Source organism: Octodon degus, unplaced genomic scaffold (assembly GCF_000260255.1).
Source record: "Octodon degus isolate 3935 unplaced genomic scaffold, OctDeg1.0 scaffold00124, whole genome shotgun sequence".
In the NCBI taxonomy this organism is placed as follows: Eukaryota; Metazoa; Chordata; class Mammalia; order Rodentia; family Octodontidae; genus Octodon; species Octodon degus.
Genome location: NW_004524700.1, coordinates 7,560,089 through 7,571,877, shown reverse-complemented (window position 1 = coordinate 7,571,877; position 11,789 = coordinate 7,560,089). Strand labels below are relative to the sequence as shown.

The 11,789-nt window shown below is 32.8% G+C and overlaps 1 protein-coding gene across 1 annotated transcript in view; it reads right to left on the bottom strand.

Moving 5' to 3' along the window:
• The window catches only part of Hsd17b4 (hydroxysteroid 17-beta dehydrogenase 4), a 110,945-nt gene that overhangs the window by 21,338 nt on the left and 77,818 nt on the right, over nt 1-11,789 (bottom strand). The window contains 4 exon segments of the mRNA XM_023700551.1: nt 2,207-2,334; nt 6,666-6,804; nt 8,063-8,149; nt 10,630-10,716. Of these exon segments, the coding sequence (XP_023556319.1) occupies nt 2,207-2,334; nt 6,666-6,804; nt 8,063-8,149; nt 10,630-10,716 (441 nt within the window).

Sequence of the window (11,789 nt, the reverse complement as noted above, 5' to 3'; positions counted from 1 at the left end):
GTACAAAGGGTGGTACAGGGTTACAGGATAAATCCTGAGAGTACTTGGCTGACCTTATCAGATACAAAAGTTACATTTCTTGTTATATAGGTCTTGCTATATCTTGGTCTTAACCATCCAGCAGAAAAGTATAAAAACAAGGTATATAAAGTAAAGCCATATTAATATGATGAGCTGTAAAAGGCTCGAGTCAGTAACTTCTGAGGACAACCCACTAATATTATAGACTGCTAGACAGTGTTAGATTGTTTAGTTGAATTCAAACACCTATAGTATTTAGATGCCAATAGAATATTCACCTCTGACAGGACAAAAAAAAAAAAAGTATACTAAGGAAAGATCATTTTGTATTTATATATACAAAATAGGATAATTTGCAGCTACTTTCGCTTAATTCAAAGAGAAGAAAGACATGTACTAACAGTGTTTGGACAGAATATCCTATCTGCTTCTTGTACTATGGATAAATACTAAGAAGATAACAATGTACAATGTATTGATTATCAAAACTGTCCTATTAATCAGCTGTGAAACTGTCTCATTCATATTTATTTCTCAATAAAAAATAAATTTAAAAAAACAAATTTCCTCTTCTGTCAAACTGTTACAGAAACTGCTTTAATTTTCTGAGATTTTTGTTCTGAGATGGCCAAAAGTTTCAAACTAACATTACTTAGCAATAACCAAAGAAGGCACTCTTTTTATTTATTCTGATACAAAGTCTCGTAATATATAGCTCAGACTGGCCTTGAACTCACTATGCAGTCCAGGCTGGGCTCAAAACTCCTGGCAACTTCCTGCCTCAGCCTCTTAAGTGCTGAGATTACAGGTTTGCATCACCATGCCCAGATAAAGAAGGCACTCCTAACCATGATTTTCAACTGAAATGCCTCTAAATGTTATGGTTCAGATCTAAAATATCCCCAAAGTCTCATGTATTCAGAGATGGGACTTTTGGAAGGGAACTTACTTATGAGCATTGTACTCCACCGTGGACTGATTCACTGATGAGTTCTCAGCAACCTGGAAGGGTGCATTTTGATTCTTGTCCCCGTCTCCTGTCTGTCTTGCTTCTTGGCTGCCATGGATTAAGCAGTTTTCGCCCGCTATGCCCTACCACCATGCTCCTTCTGCCTGGGAGCTAACTATCTGTGGGCAGTCTTCTGAAACTGTAAGTCAAAATAAGTGCTCTCCCTTAAGTTGCAGGTGTCTTTGTACCAGCAACAAGAATGTTGCTGAAACATACAAATAAAGCAATGGCTGTGGAAACATCCTATTTCTAGTTTTTACTAGTTCTTAATCTTTTTTTTTTTTTAATCATTTATTGATTTATTTGGTACTGGGTATTACTATGCAGCTCAGAGTCACAGTGCTCCTATCTCAGCCTTCTCAATGCTGGGATTACGGGTGCATGCTATCATGCCCAGTTTCAGTGGCTGGTACCATGCACCAGGTTTTTACAATTGCCAGGCAAGCACTTAGACCACCTAGCTATCTCCACAGCCCCTGAGTTCTTTTTTTTTTTTTTTTTTAATATATTTGGTTGGTACAGGGTCTCACTATGCAGCTTGGACTCCCAGTGACCCTCCTGTTTTCAGCCTCCCCAGGACTACTGGGGGTGGGGCTGGCATGGAATGTGATGCCAGAGATTGAATCCAGTTCCAGTGCTTTCCTAAGCAGGTGCTTAGTCCGCTGAACTATCTCACCAGCCCTCTGAGTTCTTAATCTTATACAGATTGAGCATCCTTAATTCAAATATCTGAAATCTGAAACATTTCTGATACATAACTCAAAAATTTTCAACTTTGGAGTGTTGTGGGTTTCAGAGTTTTGGACTGGAGATGCCCTGCCAGTAAAGCCAATGCAAATATTTCAAAATCCAAAAAATCTGAAACATTTTAGTCTCAAGTATTTTAAATAAAGGTTCAACAATTTATATATATCAAGAATGGCTATTTTTATATTCACTAATTTCATATGCATGTACTAATGATGTATTAATTTCAATGTGGGGTTTTATGTGGTTTTATATGATAAAGAGGAATTTATTCCAAAACTGTTGTTTTACAATGTTATCCAAAACTCCATGAACAAAAGTAATTTGCCAACCATAAAGAATTTCATAAATCACAATTTGAAAGTCAGCTAAAGCTCTAATTATCAGAAAGAAAGAATAATAAATCAAGGAAAATTTTGAGATCATTACTTTCTGAGGGTCAAGCTTGCCCAGGACTACTTCCATGAAATCTTCATCAGAAATTATGATGGTTAGGTCAGCAGAGCCTTTGGCAGGACCTTGATACAGTTTTCCAGAACCATTTTTCAGATCAATAGCTGGGAAAAATAGAAAACAATGTGCATCATATCTTCCCCTTAAAATATGAGAACATAATAAACTTAGCAATCAGTCCCTGGTACCACAAAATAAAATAAAATAAAATCAGCAAAATGCAGATTTTTAGTTTACAAATTAATGTCATATTCTATATATTTTATCTATAGATAATATCTGAAAAAATTATTTGAAAGTCTCAATAATGGCTTTCCAGAAGTTTTTTACAGGACTAAGATATAATAAGTATGAATTAATATAGAGTTAGATATCATAATGTAGCAAAATGAAATTCAAACAGACTACAGTTCACAAAGGAGAAAAGTTCAATTTTAAAACAGTTGTATCTTGATGTATTCAGAGATACACTCTACTCACCTTTCAAGTACCTAAATTTATCAGAGGTTCTACCATATGAATAGCAAGATAATAAAAATACATTTTTTTCTAGTTTGTTAAATGTTATGATATAAAATAATACTATACATTTTTAAATACTTTGTCTTCTGTTAATGAACTTTTACACAATAAGATTTATTGTTCAAAAGAAATGAGAATGGGGAAGGAAAGGAAAAGAAAAAATTATAAATCAAGGATAAAATGGAAACAAAGCTTTGTAAATAAGGAGGGGAAGAGAGGTTGAAGAGAAGAGAGAGGACTGGGAAGAAAGAGGAATCAATTTATGTCATATACAGGTAAAAATTCCATATAATGAATGTAATCATGATGTATATCTAAATGGTTCAATAAACTTAATAAAATAAAGATTAAGTGTCCCAGAAACAGGCTGAATAACTGAACTATTGAAAAATGTAACTTTATTGCTATCTATACAACATTTATAGGACTTTAAAATTATATTTTCTAAAGTCTGAAGAGTCTCATATATGACTGAGACCATGCATACAGGAAAACCAATTCCTTCCTCTTACTTCAGGGAAGGAGCTGCAATCCAGTCACTTCCTAAATTGTGTAAGAACTCCCAACTGAGGGTCAAGAAAAGGTGCACATGGACAGGGAAACCCAGTATACTTGGCATTCTGCTTAGCAAGCCCTGCTCCAAAGATGAACCTAAATTATTATAACTCTCCATAAAAGAGAATTTTGCCAACTAAAAAAAGAAGAAGAAATATTTACTTTGGCAAAAGGAAAGGGCTAGAAGAGAAGGGACCATTTTTCTTCATATTCTTTATTCACTTACCTCATTAAATTTCTAGTATGGGTGTCAAAAAGTATATGAGATACTAGAACTATAATATGAAGAGCAAAGTCCCTGTTTTTACTGGAAATTATATAAAAAGACCTTCATAATATGTATTATTTGTATAGAATTTTAAAAAGTTGAGTGAAAGGGAAGAGGAAAGGGATAAGATATAAAAATTTTTTTACAGTACTAGGGATTGAAAACAGGGCCTTCACACTGAACTTTGTACCTAAGCCCTTCTTTATTCTTTGTTATTTTGAGGCAGGGTCATCTTAGGTTTCCCAGGCTAGGTCTGAACTTTACTTTCCTTCCTTCTACCTGAACCTCTCAGAGTGCTAGAGTTACAAGCAAGCAGCACTACACCCAAATGGAAAGGAAAATGTCCCCTAACATCAAGCTTCTGCATTTAACAGATTTCAAATTAATTTTGCATAAACTGAAGCCCTATTTGTATTTTTTATATATACACACTTCTATGTGAATATATGTACCTATGTACCTTTGTGTATATGCTACAGAAATAAAACTGTGCCACACATAGCTCAGCAGTCTCCTTTTCCTCTCACTGACTAGGTATCTTTACAAACTATTTACAACCATGATCTTTCAAGTCATAAAATTTTTCTTTGTGGAAAGCATTGACAAAACCAATGCTGACAAAAGAAGACTAAGGAAACAATGGTCCTCAACAAGAATACAAAAAAATGAAAGTACAGCAATGACCCTTTGTTTACACTTTTAATCCTTAAAAAGTCAGGTACTTTGAAATTTGAGGGAAGAAACTATATCAGAAGTGTGATAAAAAAAAAGTGACTGTTTCAGTATTTAAAATTACAGGTAAAGATACATTACCATTAATTCCTCTCAAAGTACTCCCCCTTGCTTCAAACATACTTCTCCCATCGCTTTTCTGACTTTCTAATGCAGATCTGGCTATCCTCTATCACGAGTTATCTTTAGTTTGGAACTATCATGACTGCCTCCATGTCCTGAAATCAATTCAAAACATTTACTTTCATGGTCATTTTTACTTCAGGGTCAAATAGTACCAGATCTAGTGAGTAAGGTAAATGAGGACACACTGGAATGGTTTTAGTGATCTGCCTTTAATTGGATGGAATGTGACAGCAGTATTTACGATCATTTTTTTTTTTAAATCACACCTGATAAAGACACAAAGACTTCCAAAACAGCTTCAGAAAGTGACAACAATGATGGGATAAGTGTATCTGAAGCAATGGAGTCTTTTAAAGGAGATTGATAGCAATGCCTTTTACTATAATTTTTTTTCTATTTACCTACATATTATGCTTTTTGATCAGCCTTTGCATCACACATTTCTCTCCCTTTTCTCTTTTCTGAATTGACTTTTCACAAGCATATATGTCTTCTAGAACATATAGGTACTGAGGTTATACATCATTATTTTTCTTTATACAACTATATAACAAATTACATATAATGAATATATGCTACTTAAAAGGAATAGTAAATATTTTTTTAAAAGTTTATGCCAAACAAAACTTCAAAATGTTTTCTAAGAATAGATTATTTCAAAAGTTCTATTTGATCTACATATGTTTTATATATTTTTTGATCTAAGCACTTACAGTGATTTATACTGAACAAAGGCACTTATAGGACCCTCTTGATATAACAATATGATTTTCAAGGCAATTAAATAGGTACTCTTAAAGGCAATCTCAGAATAAAAATGAAACTCTCTTTAATATACTAGCTTCTGCTATACAACTAAAAACCCAAACATACCACTTTTCCTTTAAATTATTTGTGCAGACTCATTACCTACATAAAGACCAAAGGAAAAGATGCTTTAGTCCATAACTTATAGAGCTTTCAGAAGCATGACCTTGATCTCAGATCAATGCATTCTAGTAGGTTTAATACATTGGGCTTACTGTCCACAGAGAACTACAACCAAACTCGAATTGGGCCTACAAGTTAAATGTTCCTAAAACATAAACAATTCACAAGTTCTACAAGTCCCACATGTCTCCAGGAGCAAATAGCCAGACCCTATTACATGGTTTCCCACTGTCTCCCAATTAAAAAAAACAGGAAAAGTCTTTTAAGTCATAAGCTACCCTAGACACTTCTTTTCTCACATTATCAAGTAGATTCAGGGGACCACAGTGGCTGGACTAACAGTAAAAATCCTGTATCCTGTAGGCTTACAGGTATAAAAGTAAGAAAAATAAAAAAGTTTCAGTGAGCATTCCACTGGCATACTATAATTTTCCAACAATGCCAGAGATTAGAGTACTCTAAAACATACAGCTAAAGTACACAGCAAATGCAAATGAACTAATAAGAGTTTGGGTTTCTTTTATTCTCTTCATCTTCTAATTTGTCTTTCTTCATAAAATGGTAGCAGGGTCTTTCTGGACCTCTGCATTGGTGAAAGGAGACTGCTTTCTTCCCGCATCCTGTCAGTTAGACTAGGTGGCTGCCAGCTTGCAAACATAGTATTCTATTGGATAACTTCCCTCAACAGACAAATTGGTACCTCCAATTGCAATCTGTGTGTGTCAAGCAAACAATTATTTTACACTAATAGGATAATAATCTATTGTTTGGGGATAAAGAAAACAATGTTTAAATTGTCAAAGACAATAAAAATGTTTCATTTGATTGAAGAAAGGTGAAGATTAGTTTTTTAAAAAAATATGCAGCCAGCATGACTATTATACATACAGTAGTATCTCAGGTGTAAGGCCTCTGTTAGATACCAAAGTACAAGAATGCTCGAAACATTTATATGAGGTGGTACTGGACTTGTAGATATTCCTTTACACTGTTTCTTATTTTAGTACATTTGTAGTACATGATGATTACATTCATCACGGGGAGTTGGTACATGTAAGTAACACATCTCAGTAACTTTTACTTTCCCTTCCCCATCTCTAGATTTCTAATAACACCAAACATAAATAGTTGTTATAGAGAATAAGCGCATGAGAAAAGTACCTTTACAAGTTCAGTACAAATGTATCCTTTAGAATTCACTACATTTCCAATGTGTGAAATCTTAACTAATTTTAGATACTACAATGAAATATCTCAAAAGGATGCTTTAATTGTTTCATGCATGTCTTTAAAAAGACTTACTCCACTTAGCTGCAGTCTTTCTGTCTTTAGTAATATGCCACTCAAATACAGCATTTACTTTCTTTACCATTTCATGACCGATATCCTTAAGCCGATGATTTATTTCCTCAAATACAAGAGTACTTTGTAGCTTCTCACCCTGGCAAATAGACAAAACAGAATTTTAAAAATTCTATAAAAATGTCCTGAAGAGAGAAAGAATTATAAATGTGTAAAATAAAAATTTTCTTTAAAATCTGTGTAAAACTATTGCAGCTAAATTACTTTTCTTCACTGTGTTATGAGGATTCTACTTTCATCACAATTTAAAAGTTTTATATAATAAAACTTACATGTTATTTTTATATATACCCATCATACCTGCACCCTACGATTTCAGTTTGAACCCAATGCTTTCTCACTCAGATATATCCCAGTCTTTTAAAAAATTTTTCTTTTGAGACGGAGTCTTGCTAAATGGTCCAAACTAGGATCACACTCGTAATGCTCCTTGCCTCCATCTCCAGTTTGGGAATATTTTAAAAATAAACTAGGAACTGGATAATCTATTTCCTAGTTAACTCCAGGAAGATATTAAACAATGAAATTCTATGATCTCATTTTTGTTTATAATACTAAATTACATGAAGCCTCAATTTCTTTCTAGCAACAAAGAGATTTTTAATTTTCAGTCAGTTATATGATAAAATGTTTTATGACAAAATTAAGACCCACAGATAAGAAAACCTCAACATATTCACATTAATATTTTATAAAAAGAAGATAAACATTTTTATCAAACATCTCACTCAGGGACTGGGGAGACAGCTTGGTAGTCTAAATGCCTGTCTGGCTGGAGCAAGGAGCCAGGTTTGATCCCTGGTACCACAGGCTATGCTGGTGCACTGTTCCAGGTGCACTGTTCCAGCCATCAAAACCGCGTGTGGTGGTACATGCCTGTAAGCCTAGTACTAGGGACACTAAGACAGGAGGATCACTACAAGTCCCAACCGTGTAGTGAGACCTTCTACCAAATAAATAAACAAATATTAAAAAAAAAAACAATATTAAACATCTCGCTCAGCATGTTAAGAGGACACAAATGTTTTAAGATTATGTATTCTTGTTTTCACACATACAAAGAACATGTTTTAATACAAATATTTAAATCAAGAAAAGGCACAGGATATTTAAATTTTAATCTATTTTTATCCAAATACTGTAAGGTTTTTCATTAAACAACTGATTTAGACATTATAAATAAGAAAATTACTTTCTCTTGAAAAATGTTTTTCACATCAACAGTTAAGAATCTATTCATAGTCTTTCATTTTCAAAAATAGCCTGAACATTCTTAAAATGATCATTACAAATTTATAAGCAAGGAAATGACTTGGCTATCAGGTTTTATGACCTACCTCAGGGTGTGGCTTAGCTGAAATACCAGATGGTGGTACAAGATCTACATATGCATTTGAAATGACAATATCTCCAGTTTCTAGAACCTTACAAGAAAAAAACAGGAAATAGAAGAGTTCATTTGAAGATTTCATTGGAAACAACTTCTGTGAAATGCTAATCATTTAAAATAAATTTATATTTTTGTTTCATACAAAAAAGAAAATAGGGGCTGGGGAGATGGCTCAATAGAATAAGTGCTTCCCTGGCAAGTGCAAGGGCCTGAGTTCAATCCCCAGATCTGCCAAAAATAAAACCAAAAAAAAAAAAAAAAAAAAAAAAAAAAAAAAAAAAGACAACAAAAAAGCAAATAATCCAAATAAAATAAAAAGTTATAATGTAAATAAGGTAAATAAACATGAAGGCTTTTTCATTTAATTCAGTTATTATTAGGTCAGTTCATAAACCAAATAAAGCCCTTTTTTAAAAAAGTCTACTGAGGCTAGGGATATAGCACAGCAGTACAGTGCCTGCCTGACAAGTGCAAGGTCCTGAGTTCAATTTCTGGCACACTGATAAATAAATAAATAAATAAAAATGATGACCAGGTTCCATTCCGTAAAACGTTAAATGGCTTGCAATGGAGCCACCATATTGGTATTTTGGGAAATTTTTTTCCAAACATAAGTATTTTTAACATAGAACAAAGGTGAGAAGTGTTAAATTCTTATAAATAGTAAAACACATGACACAACATCCACTCAAGGCCCATTTTTCCCGTTGTCATAGAATAAAATTGGTTAGAAACATACTGTAATAGTGCTGTTACTGCAGTGATCTGAGTTCTTGTTTTAAATTAGAAGTAGACATGGCATAAAATTAATGTCTATCCTTCTATGAAAAGTCATTAAATGAATTCTAATTCCTACTCCTTTATTTCAAATTATTCCAATGACTATTCTTCCATAAAAATTACAGTACTGAACTGGGAGTACGGTTCAGCGGCACAGTGACTGCCTGACAAATGCAAGATCCCAAGTTTGATTCCTGCTACACCAACCCCAAAAAAATTACAGTATTGTTACAAAGGCAAAAGATAATTTCTAGAAGTCAAAGTAGCACTTAATTAAAGTTTTGATTTTTATCAGTGGAGTTTTCTGAACATGACAACCTATTTATTTTGATTGTATTATCCTTTTGTATGTACTATACAACGATATATAATAAAAATCTACATTTAAGTCTAACAGCTTTCAAGAAATACAAAACCAAAATTCCAGTAATGGAAGAGAAAAAATGATGATGATATAATAAAAAGAGCTAAAACCCTGGCATTTCAACTTGGGAGCCAGTATGACCTGAGTTTTTAATCTTAGCTTAATGACTTTCTGTGTGGCCACGGACAACTTACAACATCAAGATTTTGTTATAGGGCCGGGGAGCTGGCTCAGTGGTATAAGCGCTTCCCTGGCAAGCGCAAGGGCCTGAGTTCAGTCCCCGGTTCCGCAAAAAAATAAAAAATAAAAAAATTAAATTGAATTTAAAAAAAAAATAAAGTTTTTGTTATAAACACAGATTTTCTTGCATTTCAACGTAGTTATTATGTGTTAAACACAGTAATACAGTTTGCTTACAATGTCTCAATAAATAAAAACTGTTATTATTACTGTTAGAATTGTTAAACCTATTTCATATAACACAAAAAGATCAAGCCAAAAAGGATTAGCTGGTTAAATGTGCTATCAAAAATTATTTCTTAAATATAAATAAAACAATGATTGAATGTCTTTTTAGTGTAATACACCTTTATTTGGCTTGTCACTTACAATTAGGCCTAGATTCTGTAATGCAAGATGTGAGTTTGTGGATTACTTTGTGATCTAGTAGCCTGCGTCTATTAAAATAACTATGAAGAATGTAAATTTATTGTACTGTAGGACATTAACTAGTATTAGATCTAACTGAATCAAATAACTATCTAGTAAGATAACTATGAAGAATGTAATTTTATTGTTCTACAAGACATTAACTACAGATCTAGCTATATTCAGTCATATGTCCGATGTTTAATAACTCTCTGTTATCTGAGCAATAGATTTGATGATAAAAATAGATAAAATATCAACCATTGTTAATCAGCTCTTGTTTTGAAAATCTGTAACATATGTATTGTTGTATGTTATCCTGTTTCTGTCTTTGTTTCTCATCATTGTTCCTGTTTTTGCTTTTACTCTTCAAAATAAACTAAAATAATTAAAAAGAAAGACATTAACTAGTTTGGGCTCTAACCCAGAAAATTTATTTTAGGATGCATTTCCTATTAGACTATAGAAAGTATTGCTCTAATTCTTTTTGAATCAGTTTGCCCATGTTGCAAGACGCTTAATTAATAATTTTTAAGGGAAATAAAAAACAAGGTGCATAAGGTTTCTTATGTTCAATTACAAATTACCATTAGTTAAAAGCAAAAAAACCTTTGTTCTACCTCATATCTACATTACAAAGAACAAATTAAGGAACACATAGTAAGAGGAACAAAATGATAGAAAGTGGTGAAGAGATGAAGTACTTCCAACTCTTTCCATACCTTGGTTTGAAAGTGAATTCTGTTATCTTCCTTCCACATCTCAGTTTGTAGAGTTTGTCCTGGATACACTGGTTTTGCAAAACGAGCCTTAAAAAAATAAAAAACGGTTGTAGAATTAAAAATGCTTAAAGAAATTCTACTCGTCTGTGGTGGAGTGCGTACATCAGAGTGCACAAAAGGAAGAAAACAGTTTAAATATATTTAGACTAGTGAAATACCAAAAATAATAAGAAACTAGTAAAGAAAGCAAATATAGTAGCAAAAAGGTGAACAAATTTGTGTTTCAAAATACAGAATTATTAAGCAATGGCTTTTCCTAACAATAACAAGAAACAAAACTTCACTGAGTAATTAGACAGGTAAGTACCACAACCATTTAAAGAAACAGCTAAAGACAGTACTTATGGAGGAATATGGAGGAATGAGGCCTGGGAAGGGTATATATGGGCAAAATAACTCTACTGTTTAGTTCATTTTTCATACTATTTTATAGAAAAATATTACACACAGAGCCAATCTATTTTATTGGATAATAAAATAGCTGTAATAAAATTAAAAGCATGAAAACAATCAGTACCACCAAGGGTGAGGCAGCAGAAAGTACATTTCAACGCTGCATAAAATGCATACTAATAAAAGGTTTTGAAACTGCCTAAATGTTTTAAGTGTAAGCCTTTGACTTACAGAAAAGTACTGTGGGCATGGATACTTTCCCTTGTTACATACAACAAATAAATCTTGAAATCAATGAATACATAAAAACTTACAATATATAGCTATCATAATACCATAGGTATATATTTTTTTCCATAGGTATATATTATTAGAGTTCAAATATATATATCCACCTAATATTTTCAGATAAATTAAGCTAAAACTAAAAACAAAAATAATAAATCTTAGGTTTTTAAGCACATGTTGACATGTATTACTAATTTATAAAACCAATTAATTTCTTAAAACTGTTTTATATGGTGCCTGGGTAATACAGATAAATACAACGACAAAAAGAAAACATGCTGCTTGCCAACTCAGTGAAATAATAAAAATACATATTCCTGCAATGTAGTAGCTACCTAGGGGTCGGGGAGACGGCTCAGTAGAATAAGTGCTTCCTTGGCAAGCACAAGGGCCTGAGTTCAATCCCCAGTTTCACAAAA